The sequence below is a fragment of the Panthera tigris genome, chromosome B3 (genome assembly GCF_018350195.1).
Source record: "Panthera tigris isolate Pti1 chromosome B3, P.tigris_Pti1_mat1.1, whole genome shotgun sequence".
Classification (NCBI taxonomy): domain Eukaryota; kingdom Metazoa; phylum Chordata; class Mammalia; order Carnivora; family Felidae; genus Panthera; species Panthera tigris.
Window position 1 is genome coordinate 145,805,836 of NC_056665.1, and position 22,167 is coordinate 145,828,002.

At 61.1% G+C, this 22,167-nt stretch overlaps 2 protein-coding genes across 5 annotated transcripts in view; both read left to right on the forward strand.

The window, feature by feature from the left end:
* The first annotated feature begins 437 nt into the window (after positions 1 to 437).
* Positions 438 to 17,827, forward strand: TEX22 (testis expressed 22). The gene is made up of 7 exons (XM_042990747.1): positions 438 to 445; positions 721 to 794; positions 1,151 to 1,386; positions 12,052 to 12,186; positions 13,339 to 13,467; positions 13,658 to 13,821; positions 17,077 to 17,827. Exons 3-7 carry the CDS (start codon positions 1,192 to 1,194, stop codon positions 17,273 to 17,275), a joined length of 822 nt encoding a protein of 273 aa, XP_042846681.1. The 5' UTR covers positions 438 to 445; positions 721 to 794; positions 1,151 to 1,191; the 3' UTR covers positions 17,276 to 17,827.
* A 2,525-nt stretch (positions 17,828 to 20,352) lies between these two features.
* MTA1 (metastasis associated 1) overlaps positions 20,353 to 22,167 on the forward strand; it is a 35,108-nt gene continuing 33,293 nt past the window's right edge. For all 4 annotated transcript variants that reach the window (XM_042990749.1, XM_042990750.1, XM_042990751.1 and 1 more), the window contains exon 1: positions 20,353 to 20,438. In XM_042990749.1, the coding sequence (XP_042846683.1) occupies positions 20,411 to 20,438 (28 nt within the window). In that variant the 5' untranslated portion in view covers positions 20,353 to 20,410. The remainder of the gene's footprint in view (positions 20,439 to 22,167) is intronic.

The following is a 22,167-nucleotide window of genomic DNA, read 5'->3' on the forward strand; positions in this document are numbered from 1 at the left end:
TTCCCCCCCTTTCCCCCCCCCCCCCCCCCCCCCCCCCCCCCCCCCCCCCGTCCGAGCGGCGCCAGGTCACACTCCAGACAAGCCGGGAAGAGAAGAGATCCGCCCGCCCCGCCGCGGACCGCCGGGACCAGGGCGCAGGCGCGGCCCGGGGCGGAAGCGGAAGCAGAAGCGGCAGGGCGGAGCCAGCCGCAGCAGAACTTCCGCCGGGCTCGGCGCCGCCCCCTCGGGGGCTCCCCGAACGACTGTGGGCTCCACCCCTATTCTTTGACGGCCCCCACGCGCGAGGGCCCGCCCTCCGCCCTCCGCCCCCGCCCCGCAGCGCACCCCATCCCAAGCTCTTGGTGTACCCGACGTCTGCCCGCCTCTGCTCCCGCAGCGAGCCCCACCTCTCCGCCTCCGTCACTCCTTGCGTACCTCACCGCGTGCCCCACCCCAAACCCCCGGAGTACGCACCCCTCCCCGCCCCCTACACCCAGCGTACCCAGCCCCTCCCCCACCTCGCTACCCCCCACGTACCCTGCCCCTCTCTGTCCCCTACCCCCAGCGCACCCCACCCTTCCCCGCCCCCTACACCCAGCGTACCCAGCCCCTCCCCCACCTCGCGCCCCCCCCCCCCCCCGTACCCTGCGCCTCCACCAGTGACTGCTGCCTCCCTAATGGTCCCCCCTCCCGACCTTCTACGCTGTGCCCTTCTGACCCCTGCCCTGATCCCCCCCTCAGCCCACTCCGTGGTGCCCGCAGAGCCCCTGGAGGGGAGAGGGCCAGCCTTGGGGTGTGGTCCGGGCGGAGTCAAGGTGAGGTCACAGCGGGTGGGAGGAAGGAGGCCGGGAGAGCTGTGGGGCCCTTCGTTCTGCGGTCGTTCCTGGCCTTCTCTGTAGGTCCCCAGAGGTCGGCTGTCGGCTGGGGGCACATACCCCACCCCCCCCACTGGGCTGGAGCCAAGGTGGGAAACCCGGGTGCCGGGAGAGGGGACAGGCAGGGCACTGTAGTTGCTCCAGCCAGTAGCATGGGGGGGGGGGGAGGGATGGCAGGAGGAGCTGAGGGACCCAGGTCACCCACTAGCCTGAGGCCTGCCCAGCACTGTCTGGCTGGTGGTGGGAAGGTGAGCCCAGCAGAGCCTGACGCTTCCTCCATCTGCTTGGGGGCCCAGGGAGCCCGGGAGGTGCAGACAAGCTGGCCGAGGGGCTGGACATGGACAGCCGGAAGCATTTGGCTAATGCCTCGCTGGGGAAGAAGTCGGGGCTGCCGCTGCCCCAAGAGCTCGGGCAGCCCCCTCCCCCTGTGAGTGCGACCACGGCTTGGGGCCAGCCCGGCGCCCAGAGCGGAGGGCAACAGGTACTGCAGACTCAGGACTGGGTAAGCGGGACCCCAGAACTGGCTTTGCAGGTGGGTTGGTCGCAGCGTGCGGTAGAAGGGGCTCCTCAAGCCTCACAGAGGGCCGAATCGCACCTGATGGGAGGCACACGGTGTCCGCTGGGCGGCCACCATACTGTCTGTTTCTGCTGGGCTTGTCGGAGGGGCCTGCCTCAGTCCGCCCCAGCATCGCACCCTGGGCCGAGAGGGCGGCCCCCCGACAGCCACCCTGTGACCAGGCAGGCAGGCAGTCAGCGGGGTTTGTCCCCAAACCGTAACCAAAATGTCGCTGGAGCCTCTGCCTGTGATGGCCCCAAACTGGAGGCATCTGTCTGTCCCCGACCTCGTGCCGAGCAGGTGAGCAGCTGCCCGCCAGGTTCCAGGAGCCATGACGGGGGCCAGGGCGCTGCCGCCCCAGCCCCAGGGGGTGCTTCAGGAGCAGAGGAGCCAGACCCCCGGAGGTTCTGTGTGGCTGCCTGTGCGCCAGGGTCGGACTCAGCAGGGTGCTTCCCAGGTGTGACTGGCTCAGCAGTGTGGTGAGCGGGAGCCTGTCAGGCTGTGCACTTGGGTCTGTGTGCATGCGCACTTGCTGCGGTCGAAGGTTTACATGAAGAGTTGGCGGGAGAAGGGAAGCGGGCTCCCGGAGCTGCCGCCGTGGCCCCCACCCGAGTGCCTGTGAGGGTCCTGGGGGGCAGGCAGGCAGACCCCCCTGTGTGGGGCTGACTCTCGGGACGGGCTGTCCGGGGCTTAAACACACAGACGTGTCACTGTCACCAGGAGGGCGTGACTTGGGAGCCTGCGTCCCGAATAGGCAGTGGGGACTTAGGGGCACACTGGCAGCTCTTGGGCAGAGGCCACCGCTCGAGTGTGAGGTTCAGAGAGGTGGGCAGGCAGGGGCCGAGGGGGCAGCAGGGGAGCGGGAAAGAACCGTCCGGCGGGAGGTGGCCAGGGGAGAGGGAGTTGGGCAGAGGCCAGAAGAGGGCACAGATCCGTCTCTGCAGACCTCCAGTTTTCTGGTTTGGGGGCACTGCCTCCCACGTTGTCCTGCCGCTGCCCTCCTCTGCTTCAGCCCCTGGGCAACGTCAGCTGCTCACTGTGGTCTTGAGGGGCTGCTCTGTGTCGATGTCTTGCCGGGTGTCCCTTCTCTTTGTTCCCCCCAGTGTGGAGTGCTCTTCCTCCAGACCTTCCCATGCCAGCCTCCCAGGGAGCCTCCCACCTGGCAGACGTCAGTCAGCCTCAGCACTCCTCTCATCCCTGTGTCATCCCCTCCCGAGCCCCACAGGACCGCCTTCATCCGCAGGGGTCAGCACGGTCCCTGTTGCCCCACATGGTAATGACATGCCCACAAGAGGTCATTGACCTCAAGTTGGGACCGAGGTCTAACGAGAGTTCCCCTGATGGAGGGTCTGCCGCCACCCAGCCTCTCCCCGAGGGCTGGGCCGGCTGACGCACGCCTGCTTCCCAACAATCTCGCTGAAATGACCACCGAACAGAACAGGATGGGAGGGCTGGCCGACAGGAGTCACCTTGTGGTGGCGGATCACAGCTTGGGCAGAGAAAGAGGGTGCGCTACGGGCTGTGAGATGGGAGGCAGCAGAAACAGGTCGCTGCCCCAGCCCCCGAGCCCTAGTCCACATGTGCCCTGTGAAATAGAAGTAATGGCTAAGGGTACCAGACATTTGAAGAAAACCTCTATCCCGCAGAAGGGCAGGACAGCTAGGGGAAAAAGGACCCAGAAGAGCCCCAGCAATAGCTGTGTCACCATCCTCACGGTGACCTGTGCCATCTTGGAAGAATTAGTCCTGCAGCCAAACGAGAGGGACGTGAACGCGTCCGAGGTGACACCAGCACCAGGGGCGACGTGTGGTTGTGCCTGTTCGGTGCAGGAGAACGGACTGGGGCCCAGGCAAGCGGAGAGGACACACACAGCTGTGTGCAGAGCCCGCGTGCTTATCGACAGGCTGTAGGAGATGAACGAGTGGAAAAGGAATACGCTGAACAGGAAACAGGCGAACCTGTTTGAGAGAAGCTTTAAAGCGCCCCAAAGCATCACCGAGAAACTGACAGCAGGGAGACACCAGCACTGAGAGGCCTCCTTAGACATTTCACACTTCAGCATCATCAGCGATAAGCGTGCTAAATGTTTGGGGTGCTGGCTGGCTCAGTCAGTGGAGCGTGCAAGTTTTCATCTTGGGGTTGTGAGTTCGAGCCCTGTGTTGGGTGTAGAGATTACCAAAACGGATAAACTGAAATAATGCTAAATTTTTGCCTGCTCTTTTTCGGTACGTCAAACTGGTAAAATGGAAAAATAAGCAAGAGTAGGTTCAGCCCTAGCAGACGTGAAATCATATTGCAAAGTGTTGGTTATCAAAGCAGTGGGGTCCTGGCGTGTGATGCATGGTTGTCAGAACCAACTAGAAAGTCTGGAAATTGACTCAAATGCCCACAGACACTTAGTGTAGGGTTAAGATGGTGTCTCAAATCGGTGGGGACGATGGGCTTTACGGTGAATCACGCTTGGCAGTGGCGTAGCTCTCCAGAAGACAGACAGTTGTAGCCACGCCTCATCCAACACCAGGGGCGTAGGACGGCCTTTCTAACCTAGCCTCAAAGTCCCGGAGCCGTGAAAGAAACAACGGTTACACGTGACCACATGTGGAAAACCGACAAAGCCGAGGGGGGGTAAAATGCACACCAGGAACAAAGGCAGAGATGGCTGATGGATGAGCCATGACACTCGGTGAGAATGGGTGGGGGCGGTCTTGTCCTTGCTCGGCACCAGGAACGCTGGGTTTACACAAGTGAAAGAATGAACCCAGACTGTCGCCTAACACCACATGCAAAAGTTAACTCAAAGTGGGTCACACACCTACAACCGCAAAACTCCTAGGAGAAGACGGGAAAGCTTCATGTGGACTTGGCAGTGATTTCTTGGATGCCAGCAGCTCCAGCAACAAAAGTAAAAATAGCTAAATTAGGCTTCATCAAAATTAAAACCTTTGGTCATCAGAGGACACGGAAAAGTCAACCTGTGGAATGGGAGAACATTTGCAAAGCACACATCTGATAAAGGATGAATGTCTAGAACGTCCAGAATGCATAATGAACTGCTGAAACTCTAAACGGAGCAATAACCTGAAGCAAAAATGGGCAGAGGGCCTGGACATTTCTCCAAAGTTATACCGATGGTCAAGAAAGATGTAAAAAGCGCTCAACATCATCAGCCCTGGGCCGGCAGTGGAAAGGAAAACCACAGCACACAGCTCGTCACGCCCGCGAGGATGGCTACCGCCAGAAGAAAAGAAAGGAGTACTGGCGAGATCGTGGGGAGATCGGAGCCCTGTGCATGCTGGTGGGAGTGTGGAGTGGCACGGCCACCGTGGAAGCGGTGTGGAGTCCCTCACGAGACGAGGCATAGAACTACCCTGGAATCCAGCAAGCCCCCCCTCTGGGCACGAATCCAAAAGAACCGAGAAGCAGGGACTCTAGCACACCCGTGTTCGCGGCGGCGTGATTCACACTTGCCACGAGGCGGAAGCAGCCTGGGTGTCCGTCCACGGGTGCATGCGAGGTATACTACCACGGAATGTTACCCAGCCAGATGTTACCATGTGGACGAACCAGCAAGGCGTTATGCTTCAGACACGGGAGCACAGACACCGCATGATCCACATGCAGCGGATTTGAGGTCCCTAGAGTGGTCAGACTCCCGGAGACAGAAAACAGGATGGGGGTGGGGAGTGAGTGGTGACGGACGGTGCTGGCGGGCGGAATGTGCTTCACGACGCTGCACCGTGTGCCGTAAATGATGTTTGTGTGTCATTTACCACACAGAAGAAGAAAACGTAGACAGTTAGGAAGAAAGGGGAGCACAGGCAGCTGCTCAAGGCCCCGGAAGGAAGTGCTGGTGAGCAACGTGCAAGTAACCAGCAGGCGGGCGGGAGCTCGAGAGCAGCGTGAGCCTGATGGAAGTTCTGGAAGGTCTGGAGAGAGACGGAGCGAGGCTGCCTGGATCTCGGAGCCCCACCAGCTGCCCCTGCGGGGCTGGGGCCAGTCTGCACTGGACACTGAGGTCAGGAGATAACAGGAGCTGTCCCCGGGCCCTTCCTGCCCTGACTCCCAGCAGCTGGCAGGGGCACCAGGGGCGAGGCCCGAGGGACGGAGGCCAGACATCAGCAACCTGCTCGGAAACCCAGTTGTCAGAACAGAGGGCTTCTTGCAGAGACGGGAGCTCCAGAGGCCAGAAAGAAAGGGAAAGGTTGGGGTGTCGGGCTCGTCAGTCAAGCGTCCAACTCTGACACGCTGCACACAGCAGAGAATTGCCTTTTCCTCCCGTTGGACTTCAGGGAGTCAACAAGTAACAGCGCCCTCATCCCTCCCGAAGCCCTGACACAGGGCAAGAGTGGTGCTTGAGAAGGAGACGCCCCTGGGTCGGAGCCCCAGGGCGGCGGGAGCAGCCCAGGAGGAAAGTGGGAGGCAGCAGGTGACCAAGAGCTGACAGATGTCACAGTCACCTCTCTGCTGACGCCGTGCCCGACAGGCCGTGCCCCTTATGCCGAGCTGCAAGCAACAGCTGGCGAGGACTCCCGAGGCACGAGGGCCAGGCGGTTCGGGGAGCAGAAAGCTTCCAAAGTGTTCAAGTGAAACCCTGGGATCTGGAAGAGAGACAGTCCCTTCCGTATAACTTGGAAAGGGTTCTGGTTTTTTATTTTTTTTTTAATTTTTTTTTAACGTTTATTTATTTTTGAGACAGAGAGAGACACAGCATGAACGGGGGAGGGGCAGAGAGAGAGGGAGACACAGAATCGGAAGCAGGCTCCAGGCTCCGAGCCATCAGCCCAGAGCCCGACGCGGGGCTCGAACCCGCGGACCGCGAGATCGTGACCTGAGCTGAAGCCGGACACTTAACCGACTGAGCCACCCAGGCGCCCCAAGCGTTCTGTTTTTTTAAAAATACACTTTCAGCAAATCATACAGAGCTCTTAATAAATAAACAACAGAATTGAAATGTTCGGCAGAAGGGTTGGAGTATGAAATTGAGGAAATCGCCTGGAAAATCAGAGAGAGAGGTGGGAAGCGGGAGAGGAGGGGAGAAGCCAAGGAGCCTTCCAGAAAGACCCGCATGCAGCTGAAAGGGAGTGAGGGCGGCGGCGGGAAGGGGAAGGGCAGTTAGCGGTGAAACCTCACAGCGTTATTAAGCGAAGGTGAAAGCTGATCATCTGAATTTGCGTCACCCGAATTGACTCTTAAAAACCTGAAGACGGCAAAGAGAGTTCTAAAGTTGTCCCAGAAATGCCCTAAATGAAGAGCGTAAGGGTGGGCAGTCCCCAGCGATTAGGAAATGAGCTCTCCCCGGCGGTGAGGTTGAAAGCGTAGAAGCCACTTGTGCGTACAGAGCAGGCTGCACCCTGACGCCAGTGCCGCGGGAGAGCAGGGCTGGGACTAGGGCAGGCGGGAGCGATGGGCCCATCTGACTGTGGCGCAGGTGGAGAGCTCCTGAATGCGGGGCAGGGAAACCCAGCAGCGTCGGAAAGACCAACTTCGCGACCATGGTGCCTCCCAGGCTTCCACCCTCCGGGAGACCAGGGACTTTGTGTCCTCACAGCCCTGCGCCCAGTGCCTAGGATGGTGTGGGGGGAGGGGGGCGGCAGAGTAGGTGCAAGATGACTACGTGTTGAGTAAATACAGTTGTGTATGTACAAAAAATACCGTACCCCAAGGACAAAGGAATTTAGAAACCCATTTGGTAAAATGGTCTACGTTAAGCGAGAAGGAAGACCGTGTGATTACTTCAGTAGATACTGAAAAATAAATTCCGGTACGTTTTCTTTAAAACAAAACAAATATGACAATTAAAAACAATTTTGTAAAATTGAAGTGTAATGAGTACGCGGGGAAAAGCTGCTGATTCTTAGTAAGGTAAGGAGAGGTGGACAGGTCTATAACCCGATAAAGCACGGCTATCAAGAGCCCTGGGTGGTCTTCACCAGAAGTGTTTCTCACAGGCGCGGGCAGCAGGCAGGAACGCAGGGCATCACCATGACGATGGACACACCGGGAACCCGGCCTGTATGGAAGTCAGGCAAATGAAAGCCATAAATACCTGAAAAGAAAAGATGAAACGGTCACTCTTTGCAGCTAATCCATTGTCTATCTAGGAAATCCGTGCAAGCCCCTTAAGAAAAAAGGCCACTAGTAAAAGAGGAAGCTTGGATACATGATCTCCGTCGAAAACTTAATGGTTTTTCCACATACTAAAGACAACCAACCAGAAAATGTAAGTGGGAAAAAGGATGCATTCCCTTTAACAACAGAAACTGCAAAGTCCCTGAGAACGAGTCTGTTCTTGGGATGAATACTGTGGCACGAGACTGAGTAGCACAGAGGATACCTAACGGGAAGCTTTACCACCTTATTTGATGGGAAGAGTTAATGTTTTGAACCTGCCACGTTCCCCCAAAGTAACTAATTCAGTGCAATACTATTAAAAAAAAAAAAAAAACAACTTTCCATGAATCTTGAAAATTTTACCCTAAATGTACCTATGTTTCCATTCACGTTTTAGTTACCTGTTGCTGTGTAACAAGTGTCCCTAAGACTTAGCAGCTTAAAACAACAATAAACATGTTTGTCCCGGTTTCTATAGGTCAGGGACTTGGGAACTGCTTAGCTGGGTGGCTTTGGCTCTGGTTACAGGCAAGACGTCAGAGCCATAGTCATCTGAAAGTTGAATAAGCCTGGAGAATCCACTTCCACAGTGGCTCATTCGCATGGCTGGTGAGTCGGTGCTGGCCGTGGGCAGGAGGTCTCAGCTCCTCACCATGTGCCCTCTTCCTGGGGCTGCTCGAGTCCTCGTGTCCCGAGGCTGGCTTCCCCCGGAGTGGAAGGTTCAGGAGAGAACAAGGAGGAAGCTTCAGTGTCTTAGGACTGCCTTGGACTCACACTCCATCGTGTCTACAACTTCCTATTGGATACAAGGTCACCACTACGTAACGTGGCAGGGAGGACACAGGGCCTGAGCACCAGGGGCACAAAGCTCTGGATGCCACCGTGGAGGCTGGCTAACACGGGCGGTCTAACGTAGTCACGTGCCCAGCAAACCAAGAGCAGGAGAAATGAGGGGAGTCTATACCAAGAACCGCCATAGTGTGGCTGCAGGGCACCAGGGGCAAAGGTAGGATGTCAGGAACGATCAAAGAGGAGACAGAGTCTGGAAGGGAGTGACAGCCTGGCATTAACAATATAGAAGCTTGACTCGGCGGAGCACATAACCGTCAACCTGGAATTTCGTGCTCGGCAAAAGTAGTCTTTTAAGAAGAGGGGAAAATAAATAAAAGGGTAGGCAAAATAAGAGAAAACAAATCTGCCCCAGCAAGACCTCACCCCGGTTGTGAAGGACAGAGCTCACAGAGCAGGAAGGTGATCTCAGACGGGAGGGGGTGCCAAGAAGCAAGAGAGTCGGGGTGGGCGGATGTGCGCCCGTGATGGCGCGAGTGTCAGGACGGCGTCTGCAAGTGGCGCTGTGTATTTGAAAGGCCCTCCGCTGTCCCCCCCGAGGGGCCATCCGTTAGCTTAGGGTTCGGTGAGTTTGCGTGTGGGAGGCGAGTACACCGAGGGAGGGACAAGACAAAGCACGAGGTCCCGCAGCAGGTGTAATCGCCGACGTCGGTCCGGTCGATGGACGCACGGAGACCAGACGCCCCGCTCACAAGGCAGCCATCGTCAGATGGATTAAAAACAACCCGGTCCCTCGATGTGCGCATGAATGTGCACGGAGAGAAACGTGGGAACGTTCCAGCCAAGTGGGATGGGGACCTCCCACGCACAGTCTCCCATCTGTTCGCGGCCTGCTTCGGTGCCAAACTGCCTTTCGGCCTGGAGTTAGAGCGGGTGGGTGCCTCTCCACGTGGCAGCAGGGTGACCCGGCAGACGTGCTCGTGAGTGAAGGAAGCAAGTGGTGCCGTATGTGTGCAGCGTGGCTTCCTTTATTCAGGGTTCAGAAATGTGCATACATCACCGCATAGTAAAGATACTATTTGAAAAAATAAAGATGTTTTTTTGCAAATTTACTTGGAAAAGAAACCAGACACGAATTTTGAAACAGAAGAGCAGGCACCGCTTGTCTGCTCTAAGCTGCAGCAATTAAAATTGTACGGCGTGGGGACAGACAGACCGCGCGAGTGGTCCACGATCCGGTGCCAATAGTCTGGAAACGGGCCCCTGTGTAAGTCCGGGGATTTGATCTGTGCTTCGCACGGATTGCAGAACAGTGAGGAAACGGACTTTCCCACCGATGGTGTCGGGGTAACTGGCTGCCCATTGAGGAGATCGTAAGGTAGACTCCTCACGTGTCCTCAAACGCACACCAAGTGTCAGGACCAAACCACGGATGTGCCACGAGGGTGTGTGAGAGCATTGTCAGAATCTCACGGAGGGGCGCCTGGGTGGCTCAGTCGGTTGGGTATCTGACTTTAGCTCGGGTCGTGATCTTAAGGATCACGTGAGTTCGAGCCCCGCGTCGGGCTCTGTGCTGACAGCTCAGAGCCTGGAGCCTGCTTCGGATTCTGTGTTCCCTCTTTCTCTGCCCCTCCCCAGCTCGCTCGCTCTCTCTCTCTCTGTCTTAAAAGTAAATAAACATTAAAAATTAAAAAAAAAAAAGAATCTCTCAGTGGGAAATTCCTCCCTGGGGCCACGCACAGAACCCACGAGGGGAGATCCTGACAAATCTGACTGCAGTTTTTCAAGGCTTCAAAGACACACATTCTAAGACGTCTGGAAGGAATGCCTGTGGCACGTATGCCATTCCCAACCAGAGTCCACGGAGAGGCGCTTCACAGCAGCAGGAGAGCTGTGTCCAGAACTGGGTGGGAGAGCGTCTGAAGTACGTGGACTTACAGTTCGTGGCAGGAGGAGATGGGCCGACATGACGGGGACCGTGCCTGGGGCCGGGGGGACTCCAGTCGTTCTGTCCTGCTGGGTTTTCAGAAAGCCAACTGGTGATGATGGTCCCCTGTGGACTTATTCATTAATCTTTGCTCCTTCTGCCTTTAACTTGCAGTGAATTTCTTTTGTCGTTCTTTTCCTAGCTTCTTGAATTTCCTGCTTTGCAATCTGGTCTGTGGCTTTTTTCTAACTTTCCAGCATTTAAAACTTCATCTTCACAGGACAGGAGTGCACCCTGGATCCTTGCTCGTTTCTAAGTGAGTCGGCATATAGTACGGAGTTTCCTTTTCACTCGGGTGGATGAGAAGGGTGTTTTGGAAAGCCCACGCCAATATGCCTCTGCCATTAATTGTTAATTGCGTTGTGTGGCTTTGCGCTCGCCTACTGTGACCCTAACGAGTCCCGTGCTGGCGCATCTGCTTTGTCGGTGGCCTGAAACCAGGCTGATGTGTGCGGTGCTCCACTTGTTGGGTGAGAGCGTGCGTGGCTCTCTGTGGGTCAAAGTCATGTGCGCGTGTTCCGTGACTATTAGATCGCTCATCTTAATTACTGAAGTCTTTATTTTTAAGATTTTGTGCTACTTTTATTAACGCACACGCACACGTAATTTGGAACAAGAGCCCTGCCCCAGCTCTTGGGGTCGCAAGTGGCACTGCCCTGCACCCACTCTTCCAGCTCTCGTGGCTGCTCCCACAGCTTTAACGAGCATGCGGGCACTGCTGCTTCTCGCTTCCTCACTTTCTGATTCTGTTGCCTCCCAGAGACTGAGGGTACGGCACCGACCCCACCTGCCCCCACTATATGGTTTCAGGCTTTTTCCCTAAATCCGCTTGCAGTGTTTGCTGTCCAGTAACTATGTGGGCTTCGCCCACGTAGCACATCCACTGAGCACAGAGCACCATGACCAGCAGGTACACACACACACACACACACACAGTTCTTTGTTTCTCCCTGGAGTTAATCGTGGCACACACCCCCCTCATCTGCTACACACAGGTTATTAATCCTTTCCCGAAATTCCCCCAGCGCTGGATACTTCCCACAAATACCCTGACACATCAGGCGGGGCCCCTCAGGGTGGCTGTGTAGTGCTGTCTCCCTCTGTCCCTCCCAGTGCTATCCATGACCTGAGAATTGGCCTCCCTGAATTGTGATTCCAGGATTGGGGATCCTGTCCTCACTATGCACACTCTCCTTGGGGACCCCAGCCACATCCAGAAGCTGCTCTGCCTGTGCTAATGAAGCTCACTCCTCCTCAGAGCCCCAGGCACGTGGACAACTGCCCGTGGCCGCTCCGGAGTCCCACAGGCCGCGCTTGGGGGAAGTCCGGAGGCCAGCTCTGTTCCCAGGGGAGGCTGCTCGTCTGGGGTGCCCCGCCAGCCCCTCCTCTGCAGGACCCCTGTTCCTGGGCCCTCAGACTCCCCACTCACTGGTTTGCTCCCTTGTTTCGGTGGACTGCCTCATCTAACAGCTGCCCAGAAGGGTCCAGAAGACGTTTGAGTCCTCGACTATAAAGTTGTTAAACTGTCTTTATTCTGCCTCCACACGTGCATGGCATTTCTCAGTGGGAAATCCTCCTTTCAGGATTTGTGAGGCATTGTCGTATTGCCTCTAAACTCTAGTGTTGCTGCCCAATGCCCTAGACGGTGCGGACCTCGGGTCCTTTGTATGTGCCCTGCCTTTCAGTCTCTGCGACTTTCTGAGCTCTTCCTCCACTGCCGCTGTTCTGATGGCACAGCTCTACCCCTGGTGCAGGTCTGTCTCCTCTCGTCCTGTGTGAGCCCTTCCAGCCTGGAGCCCCGTTCCTCTCGACTCTGGAAGTGCGTGCGTGCACCCATTCTTGTGGCAGTCTCCTCCCGGACCTTTGATTCACTGGATGTTGGCCTACACGTAAGATGATCCAGTTTCCTCGTGATTTGTTACCTAGTTATGATCTCTTCGTTTTTGTTTTTTTAATCTTTTTTTCTTTTACGTTTATTTATTTTGAGAGAGAAAGAGAGCGTGCACACATGCACGTGTGTGCAGAGAAGGGGCAGAGAGGGAGAGAGAGAATCCCAAGCAGACTCCCCACTGTCAGCACAGAGCCCGACTTGGGACTCCATCCCACGAACTGTGAGATCGTGACCTGAGCCCAAACCAAGAGTTGGACGCTTAACCGACTGAGCCCCCAGGTGCCGGGTTTTTGGCGTCTTGCCAGTCCTGATTATCAGTCACATTTGCCATAACGACGCTCTGTAACGATTTCCTTGATCCACAGCGCGAACCCTCGCTCTCCACTCGGGGGTCTGAGGTCAGCAGGACCTGTGTGTCCTCTGCTTGCCTCCCAGTGTCACGGGTCCCCCTGGGGCGCCGCGCTCACAGCCGGTGGCGGGGACCCAAGGGGCGCCCTGGAGCACACAGGCATCCTCAGAGCAGGTGCTCTGCTGCGGACCTGCCCCCCCACCCCCGTCCTGGGGCAGCAGACCCTAGCAGGAACCGCCAAAGTGCTGTGGCCACAGGGAGGGAGGGGCAGCACCACCTGTCTGAGCCACGCCACATTTGCGCTGAGCTACGCTTGCTGTCTGAGTGGTTCTTTCCCACACTCAGTCTTCCTCTTCCAGAACAAGGGGGGGGCGGGGACTCTTTCCTGTCCCCCAGCCTCTCCTTAGGATCACTCCAGAGGGACTTGAGACGCAGCAGCCCACCTGTGGGTCCCATCTGTCCTGAGGCTCCCGCGGGCCAGCTGGGGAGGCCCCCCCCCCCCCCCCCCCCCCCGCCTCCCACCTCCAGGCACCAGTGGGGAGGGCTGGGGCCTTGGCTGTGCGGACTTCGCGGTCCAGGGGCCTACCCTCGAGCAGGGAAGCAGGCAGGTGGTGGGGCCGGGGCCCCAGGCGCAGAGCCGCCTTGGGCCACGGGGCCTGAGGCCGCAGCGCGGGACACCCGGAGGCTGAGCCCGAGCCCGGGGAGGAGCGAGCAGACTGCACCTCGGGCGCGCGAGGTGAGGGGCAGAGGGTCGGCGGCCCGCAGGTGTGGCCCGCGCCCACCGCCTCCGTGTCCCCGCAGGTGTGCCAGACGGCGGAGAGCGGGCGCCCGAGCCACCGCTGGAGCGTCAGCATCGACGAGCGCCGGCGACTGGCCGTGCAGGGCGGCCGGGAGAGGCCGGGGACCGCCGGGCCCCCCTCCCACTCCAGGGTGTGCGGGGCGGGGGGGGGGGGGCGCGGGGCGGCGGCGGCGGGGCGGGGGGACGGGAGGGGGCGGGAGGCGCGCGGCGGCGGTGGGGAGGGGACTGCAGGGGGCGGGCGGCGCGTGGCGCGAGACAGCCCCTGCCCAGCGACTCCTCTCCCCGGCTCGCCCCGCCCCCTGACCCCGCGGTTGCCCTCAGGACCTCTCGCGGCTCGTGGCCCGGCTGGCGTCCGAGGACGTGGACAAGGACGTGCTCCTCCCCCACCCTCCGAGGCCCTCCGAGGCCGCCAACGCCTTCCAAGCCTTCCTGGCCCCGAGCGCGCCCTTCTGGCAGACGGTGACTTTGGAGGCGCAGGTCTCGAGGTCACCGCCCTCCTAAGAGCCCGGTGTCTCAGCCCAGTGTCTGTCTTTCAGCGCCTTTCCTGGGGGGCACGGGGAGGGGGGTGGCGGCGGCTGAGCTCTCTTCACACCCCACCAGGGGCTCATGAGTCTTCAGATGGGAGAACAGGTCCTCCTGGACCCTCTGGCTGCCCGAGGCCTTGGAGGCCATCTGTGGGAGGGGTGCCTTGCCCCAGCCCAGCCTCCAGGAGGCCACGGGGAGGGGCCTGGGGGACAGGGCAGAGTGGGGCCTTCCAGGATAGCCCCCCACACCTTCCTGGGGTCAAGCAGCTGCGAGTGGCTCCAGGGCGAGGGGGGTTGGGACGCGGAGTGGGGCATGTTGCCCTCACAGGCCCCACGTACAGAGCCTGGTCATGACCAAGTCCTCTGCCCAGCCCTGTCCTCCAGGAGGGGGGCATTGAATGTCATGAACTGCTGGGTACTGATGCCACCCAGTTTGGGGACACCAGGTCTTATGTTGGGCCCTGTCCCCCCGGAAGGCCCAAAGGGGCACACATAACCCTGGGGGAGCAGAACACGGACAGGGTGCGGAACACAGAGGGAGGCTTCCTGGAGGAGGTGGTGCCTCCCCACCTCCATACAGTGCTTGGTGGGCAGAGGGCCCGGGGTAACCATGAAGAGCTGGCCCTGGACCCACTGTGGTCCATGGTGTCCGCTTCTGGAGGTTGGGGGGGGGGGGGGGCGGGGGGGGGAGTCCTGAGCCGGGGGTGACGAGGCAGAACCACATTTGGAGAGATCAAGCTGGAGAGGGCAGGAAGGAGGGAGGTGACCGCAGGCTCCCAGCCCTCGGGGGCACTGGACAGACAACAGTGGGCGGCGGGCACCATCCCCTGGATTTGGCGATGGACTCTCGGGCTGACCCGGCTTCCGTGTGGGGGCAGCTGGGGGGAGGGAACTGTGGACAAGATGAGGTGAAGAACCCCAGGCCTGGGCTCCGTCCTGCCCAGATGCTGCTGCCCCACAGGACCCCGGGGTGAGGTGGAGGCAGGGCCTGGGGGACATCGTGATCCCCTCCCCCTCCTCCCTAGGGACCTCCGATGACGTAGTGGGGGGTGGGCGTCAGGCGCCAGGCTCCATGCTGGGCAGGAAGACCCCCACCCCCACCAGTGCTCACGGTCCAGAGTGGGAGCTGAAGTGTCAACGGCTAGGACGTAGTGACGCGTACTTTGCTGTTCTTTGTCGCCCAGTGACTTTAAAGGACTCCCATGTTGTCACTAGACATCCAGCGGTTCACTGGGCTGAGCTACCAGTTCTGGTCTTGCCGGGAGCCTCTCGAGGCTGCAGTCAGCGGGTGGCGGGTCCAGGGTGCTGGAAGAGCCAGCCCCTTGCCTTCCAGGTGGTGTCAGGGCCTCTCCCCTGCATGAGGTCTCCCCAGCTGGGAGCCAGGCACCCCACACTCCCCACCACAGCGGCGGAGCGGAGACGCTGGGCGGCGGGGCAGGTGGGGACCTTCCCCAGGAGAGCGGGGCCCAGGACAGGGGTCACTCACCACCTGCAGACGGTTTTGCTGTCACCGGGACCGTTGGTTCCTACGGCCGCCCTGACAGACGGCCACAGACTTCACGTCCTCAAGCAGACGCAGGGACTGTGAGGTCTGCAGAGGCCAAAGCAGATCTCAGCCTGGGTGCGGGCGGGGCTGCCTTCCCTTCCGGAGGTCTTGGAGAGAATCTGTCTGGCCTTTTGCAGCTTCTAGAAGCTGCCTGCAACCCTTGGCCTGTGGCCCTTTCCTCCGCCTTCAAAGCCAGCGGCGTAGCGTCCCTCTGTCCCTGCCGCACGTCTTCTCGGGGGCTTCTACGTCTTCCAACTTCAGGCCCCCGTGCTGATGTCGGGCCCCTGGTCCTGCGGCTACTCTGAAGTCCTGGCTTGGCAGTCCCAGCCCCCCCTCCACCACCCCGCCCCGTGGAACCTGGCATATGCAGGTTCAAGGCGAGGACGCGGACAGGCACGCGCGCTGGTTCAGGGTGAGGACGCGGACATCTTTTGGGGGGCGCTCTGCTTTCCACAGGCGGCCCTGGCATCGAGTGGGCAGAACCGGAGTGCTGTTTCAATCCCGCAGAGCACAGAACCCGCCTGCAACCAAGAATGACGGGGCCCCAGGTGTCCACAGTGCCCCGGCCGAGAGTCCCTGGGAGGCGGGGGGGGGGGGGGGTCTATCCAGCAGATGGTGCACGGCAGTAGGATGAGCGGGGAGGGAGAGTCCCGTCTGCTGAGGGCATCCCCCGGGCCCCCCTGAGGGACACCGCAGTGCTCCCCACCGTATGTTCACTCTTACCGGCTCCTTCCCTTCCTTTCAGCCAGGCGGGTGTCTCTTCCAGCTCCAGTAGCGACAACGCGTCCCTCCCAGGACTCACGGGGAACCCCCAGGTGGTGGCCCATCAGGGAACACCTCTGAGTTAGGGAAGACCTTTGGAGACATCCCTGGGCTGAGGGCATTGGGGTGCTCTGGCGGCAGGGGGGGACAGTGTCCCACACGCAGGCTTGCCCGTGCTGACCGCGTGGTGTCCTAGCACCTGTCTGTGCTCACGAGGCAGGCCAGCTTGGGACAGAGAGCAGAGGCTGCTGTGGACGTGCCAGGTGGGAAGGGGGGAGCTTGCAGCGCCCCAGAACTGCTGTGTGCCTGGGACGTGTTGTTCGTGTCCTCCCAGGGCCCCTCCCAGGGCCCCTGCTGAGAAAAAGGACTTCGTTGGCCTTGCAAGAGCACGTGTGTTCACTGTTGAACAACCTGAGGATGAAGTTTTAAAATCTCCCCCACAATTTCATCAGATAAGGCCATTGATGTCAGGTGAAGGTCACCCGGGGGTTTCTAGAGGCCTGGGCAGAGGGCAGAGGGCACGTGGGAATAAAGTCGAGAGCTCCCCCTTGAAGATCAAAAAAAAATTAATTTAAAGGGAAAACATGATTGCTGAATTAGATGCGTCTTCACCCCAAGTTTAAAAGCTTCTCCTAAGTTTATTTTTAGAAATTGCAAAAATCAAGAGCTAGCGTCACGTGCCTTTGGCAGCGGGCTCCCCTCAGACAGCGCCGGCTGATGTCTGACTTCCAGGGCTGCGGAGCGGGCCCTGCCCCCACTGGGGGCTGGCGGGGGTCTCAGGTCTACACCGGCCTGAGCTCACCACCCCCACGTGGCCACTCGGGCTTTGTTTGGGTTCTGTCCTCATTGACTGCATTTAAGGTCCGGGTTTATGTGTCTGAAGACCCTTATTTCTTGGATTCTTCTAGGTTTACAGAGGTTTTCCTGAGGCCCTTAGACCCACACCAGAGCTGGCCGGGGACCCTTCCTGTCTTGGGTGACACCGTCTTTCCCTCAGGGCTGGGTCTTCCCGCTCTGAGTGTCACTGCAGAAGTGAGGGTCAACCTGGCTTTCTGTCCGTGTCTGCTGTGTCTGCGATCTGTGCTTCCCGATAAACAGTTCTACTGACCCCTGACGGCCGGGTTCAGGCGCGGTAGGCCTCAGTGCGGATCCTGCTGAGCACGGCCTGCAGGCCCCTTGTCACTCCGGGACACCGATCTCTGCGCCCCCTCCGAGCCCTCTGCCACTGGAGCCTCTGCATCTTCTCAGCCCCCGCCGGGTGCCACCGCCAGGGGTCCCCCGAAGAAAGGTCACTCCGAGCCCTCCAGTGGCGAAGCCCGCGCCCCGTGGGCCCTGAGGGGTGCCGCACCTGCACAGGACTGAGGGTCCCTCCTTCCCAACGTCCTGACCTCTCTCAACAATTGTCCCCCCACCCTCTTCAGGACATGTGACCTCATCGTGTATTATCATCCCCGCCTTCCTCCCCACCGGGCTGTGTGCTGCCCGAGGGCAGAGATCGTGTCTCCTTACCCCCTGCCCCCCCCCCCCCCCGCCCATCTAAACTGTGGCACCAAGCAGACGTTCCACAAGTAACCGTCGAACAAATAAATTCTTGTTTCCGTTGCTTTGTCTTGCCCGCAAGATGGTCTCCAGCCTTTGCCCCATCGGTAATCTGACGTCGTGCCCCGTGCTGTTTCAGACTCATTCCAGAATGCTGTGATTGTGAGGAAGCGAGTTTCCTCAGCGTTAATCTTGCTTCCAGGCTGCTGTTTTGTCATCCACTACTTGGGCTTCTGATTAGTGATCGCACGTTCCTCTCATGTTCGTTCGTGACTGGTGGCACTCCTGGGGAGTCGTCTTCTGCTTCAGGAGCGTTCTCTACGGGGTTTGCGCCGGCCCCTCGCCTCCTCCCTCCCTCTTCCAGTTTCTCTGTTGTTGGATGTGTGGACTTAGCCGCACAGAACATCCCTGTGAATGTCTGTTTGCACTGCTAACTAATGGATGAATTCATAGAATTTCTGCAATTGACATTGAATTTCTGCAATTTACCCGGGATCTGTCGACCGCCTCAGGGCTGGTTTAGGGCAGGGCGCCGGATGTTAGTCTGGAAAGAGGAGAAAGCCGCGTGGAAGCTGGCAGGGGCTCGGTGGTGTCTCCTGAGGTCTTCTTAAATGCCACTCCGCTCTGTGAGGGGCGTATCCTTACCTTTTGTGGGGAAGCTCAGGATCCCGACGGCTTCCCTGAGATGCTGGCCTCTGGTGGCCCTGCCTCCCACGCGAGGGCCCTGCCCGCCCATCGCCAGCAGCACCTCCCCACCCTTGTCCCCTTGCAGGGAGGTCAGCGTCCGCCTTCCCAGCTGGGGCAGGGCCTCGGTGCTCAGGATGAAGCCCTTCTGTGTCTGGGACCGAGGCAGAGGCAGGCACTTTACAAGACACGATGGACGTTTTGGGCTCTCTCCACCCCCAGTGGCCAGCTGGGCACTTTTTGGTAGTTGCGACTTTTTGGCCAATTTGTTCCGTATTGGAAGATTTCACGACGCGGCTTCGCCGTCCAGATGAGGAGGTTCAGGCTAGGGCGTCGGGAAGGGGGCCTATGGTGGGGGAGGGACGCCACTCCACGACCACCTCCCCGGTCACGTTTGGGGAAACCACCTCCGCGTGTTTGCCCTGGGTCCTGCACCTGAACTCCTCCTTCCCCCCTCCTCCAGCTACCATAAACCCCCTGCCCCTCGGCTGCCCTCCTGGCTAACTTCCTCAGAGAGTGAGTGGGCATTTCCTCTTCTGGAGCCCTGGGCTGCACTACCCTCCTTGGAACCCCACCTGGCTCTGGGCTCCTGCCCACCTTCCTAGTCCCCTGCAGGGACCCTATGGGGTGGGTTCCTATATGGCTCTGTCCCTGCCGCTCCCACTGCTGGGGAGACCTGTGCTTAGCCGGGGGGGGGGGGTCCCTCAACTAAACTGCACCCCCTCTAGCCACAGACCTGCCCCTGCTGCGTAAAGGGCAGGAACACACAATGTTGCTCAGACCACCAAGCCGGAGACCAGATACTTCCTTTTCCTTGCCCCTCAAGAGTGACGTCGCTCCTGGCTCCAAACTTCGGCTGGGACACCTGCTTCTCTCCCCCTGGGATGCCACCCCCTCCCCCTCATGCTCTTTCAGGCTGGGCCCACCAGCCTTGCATCCTCCACAATCCTTGGACCTTAAGTGACAAGCACACACGTGCCCAGTTAGGGTCCTGAGGGGGGCTGAGAAAGAGAAGCAGGTACCTTGTTCCACACAGAGGCGGTCCTTCCAGCCTCAGGGCCCACCTCCCCAACCTCATGGGCGGCAGACTGGGCTTGGCCTTTTCATGAGGCCACAGTTCAGGGAGGCCGCACCAGCTGGGGAACTTGCCCATGTGGATGGGGGCACCACCAGTGTCCAAGCGTGGCCATGGGGGCTGGGCAGTGAGGGCAGAGACAAAGACCCCCCTGGGGTGGGTGGAGAGAGCCAGGCCCGGAAGGGAGGTGTGCAGCAGCAGGGCCATGTGGCTGAGGCTGGGCGGCTGGGATTCAGGGCAGGTGGGGGGGCGGGGCGGGGGGACTTGGGAGAGCCACCTTCTCCAGGGAGGGGAGAGTGGGAGAGAGGGGGCTGGAGGCCCTGGGAGGGGCTCTGGACCAGCGTGGAGGCTGTGATGGCCATTGCGGGAAGGGGCGCCAGGGATGCTGGCAGGGCCCGGGTGTGGAGGCACGGGGAGGACCCACCTGGGGCGGGGGGAGCAGGTTGGGTGCAGGGGCAGGACCCACCCGGGTAACGGGCGCTGGGGATGCCAGGAAGACCCAGGCACAGGGAAGCCCCGGGGCGGCGGGGGGGGGGGGGTGGCGGGGGGGGGGGTGGCGGGCGGGTTGTGGGAGGACCCACCGAGCAGAGGGCGCGCGGGGAGGGCTCACCCTGGCCGGCGCGCCGGGGGCTGCCGGAAGGACGCGCCCGGGGCGGGGGGCGCGCGGCGGCGCGGGGAGGGCCGGCCGGGTAACGGCCGCGCGGTGGGCGGCGGCGCCCGAGGCCCCTCCCCTGCCCGCGGCCGCTCCTCCTCTTCCTCTCCCGCCCGCGCCGCGGCCCTCGGTCCCTGCGCGGCCTCGGCGGCCTCGGCGGCGGCGGCGGCGGCGGCCCCTTTAAACCGCCCGCCCCCCGCCCGCGCCCGCGCCCCGCGCCCCGCGCCTCCGCCTCCAGGCCCCGCGCCCCGCGCCCCCGCGCGCCCGGCCCTCCGCCGCCGCCGGCCCGGACATGGCCGCCAACATGTACAGGGTCGGAGGTAAGGCCGCCGCCGCCGCCCGCCGCCCGCCTTTATGCGCTTCGGGCCCGGACCCGGCCCCCGGCCCCCGCCGGCCGCCCCCCCCCCCCGGCCCCCTGGGCCTGCCCCGGGCCCCCCGGGCCTCCGGCCCCACACCGCCGCCCCGGGCCCGCGCCAGCACCACCTTCCCCCCCCCCCCCCCCGGCCCCCCCCCCCCGGGCCCCCGTCACCCCTGCCCGGGCCCCCGTCTCGTCCCTCCCCTTCCCCCATTTTCCTCCATCCCCTCCCCCACCCGCTCCGCCCGCCGCGCCGGCCGCACGGCCCCCCCGCGGCCCACTTCTGGTCCCCTCCCTCCACCCCTGCACCCCTCCCCCACCGCAGGCCCGCCCCAGCGCCGACCATCCTTCCTCCCACCCCAGCGGCCCCCCCCCCCCCCCCGCTCCCCGCGGCACCCCCGTCCTCGCCGTCTTCCCCTTCCCACTCCATCTTTTCTGAGCGGCCTGCTCCTCCGCCGCCACCTCTGCCCTGGCCCCGCTCGCCCCAGTCCGCAACCCGAAATGGCCCCTGGCCCGGCCCCGACGGGGGCCAGTGGGTGGTGGTGGCCGAGCGGGCTGCAGGGAGGCGGGGGCTCTGCCCACCTGTTGGGGGCCCAGCGGCTGGTCTGTTGGGCCCCGGGCACCGGAGACGCTGGGCAGCGCTGAGCATCCTTTGGGCCTGGTGGGCCTGAGAGCCTGCGGCTGGGGCTGGCTTGAGCCCCCCTCCCCCTGAGCCGGAGCACATGGTCTTGGGAGGTTCAGGCTGCCCCCCCCCCCCCCACCGGACCAAGTTTCCGGGCCTTTGCGGTGTGGAGGGCCTTGGGGGTTGGTTGGCTCCAGTGCAGGGGTGGGGAGCCCCATTCCGGGGCCACATTCCTTCCTGGGAGCCCAGGAGGGCCTGCTCTGTGCTTGGGGGCTTCCCCCAGCAGGATTCCCTCTGTGGGGCCCTCAGCAGGCTGCGCTCACCCTGAGCACACTTCTGATGCACCCCAAAACTTTTCACCGCCTCCTGTTGCCCCAGTCCAGCAAAGAGGTGCTTTGCAAGGGTTGGGGACAGGCAAGGAGCTCTGGGTGGGGATGGGGGTGGTGCTGAGTTGGCTGGGGCCCTGGGAGAGGCTTCCCCCACTTCCTCCCTTGGTTTGGGTCCTAGGAAGCCCCCAACGTTGGGCCCCACTTTGTTCCTTGGGGTTCTGGGCTTGTCCTCCTTTGGCACTTCCACAGGGAGGCGGGGTGCCCTTCCTGCCCCCGCATTCCTTTGGTGCCCACCCTTCCCGAGACCTCCAGATGTTTGGTCGCCCTCCTTTGGTGGAGTATGTCAGGATTGAGAACCCTCTGGGTGGACTCTGGCCCAGTCTCCCCTCCTCACTGACTGGCTGGCCCCCCTGGGGCCTGGGTCTCCTGTCTCCCTCCAGCCGGGCCAGCCTTGTGACGACCTTGGGCTTGCCCTCATCTGTGCAGTGGGTCAGCATGGCACCTGCCTGGCCATCAGTACCCCGCCGGCCCCCCCCCCCCCCCCAGCTCAGAGGCAGTCCTGGGAATGGGAGCCTACATCCTATTAGCAGCAGGGTGTGTGGGCAGCAGGCAGGGGTGCAGGGGCCTGGAACAGAGGGGCTGTTCATCTCCCACCTTGAGGGCAAGGCTGGAGTGTCACCCCAGAGGTTCTTCTTCATCACACTGCCAGCTAGGCACCTTGACAGGTACCTGGTCCCCGGGGG

What these genes read in the sequence shown, in the direction of transcription:
- TEX22 (XM_042990747.1), top strand. Translation starts at nt 1,192, where the DNA reads ATGGACAGCCGGAAGCATTTGGCTAATGCCTCGCTGGGGAAGAAGTCG. An exon ending in CACTGGATGTTGGCCTACAC is followed by an intron (nt 12,187 to 13,338) that starts GTAAGATGATCC and finishes GTGTCCCCGCAG; the next exon opens with GTGTGCCAGACGGCGGAGAG. An exon ending in GGCCCCCCTCCCACTCCAGG is followed by an intron (nt 13,468 to 13,657) that starts GTGTGCGGGGCG and finishes GGTTGCCCTCAG; the next exon opens with GACCTCTCGCGGCTCGTGGC.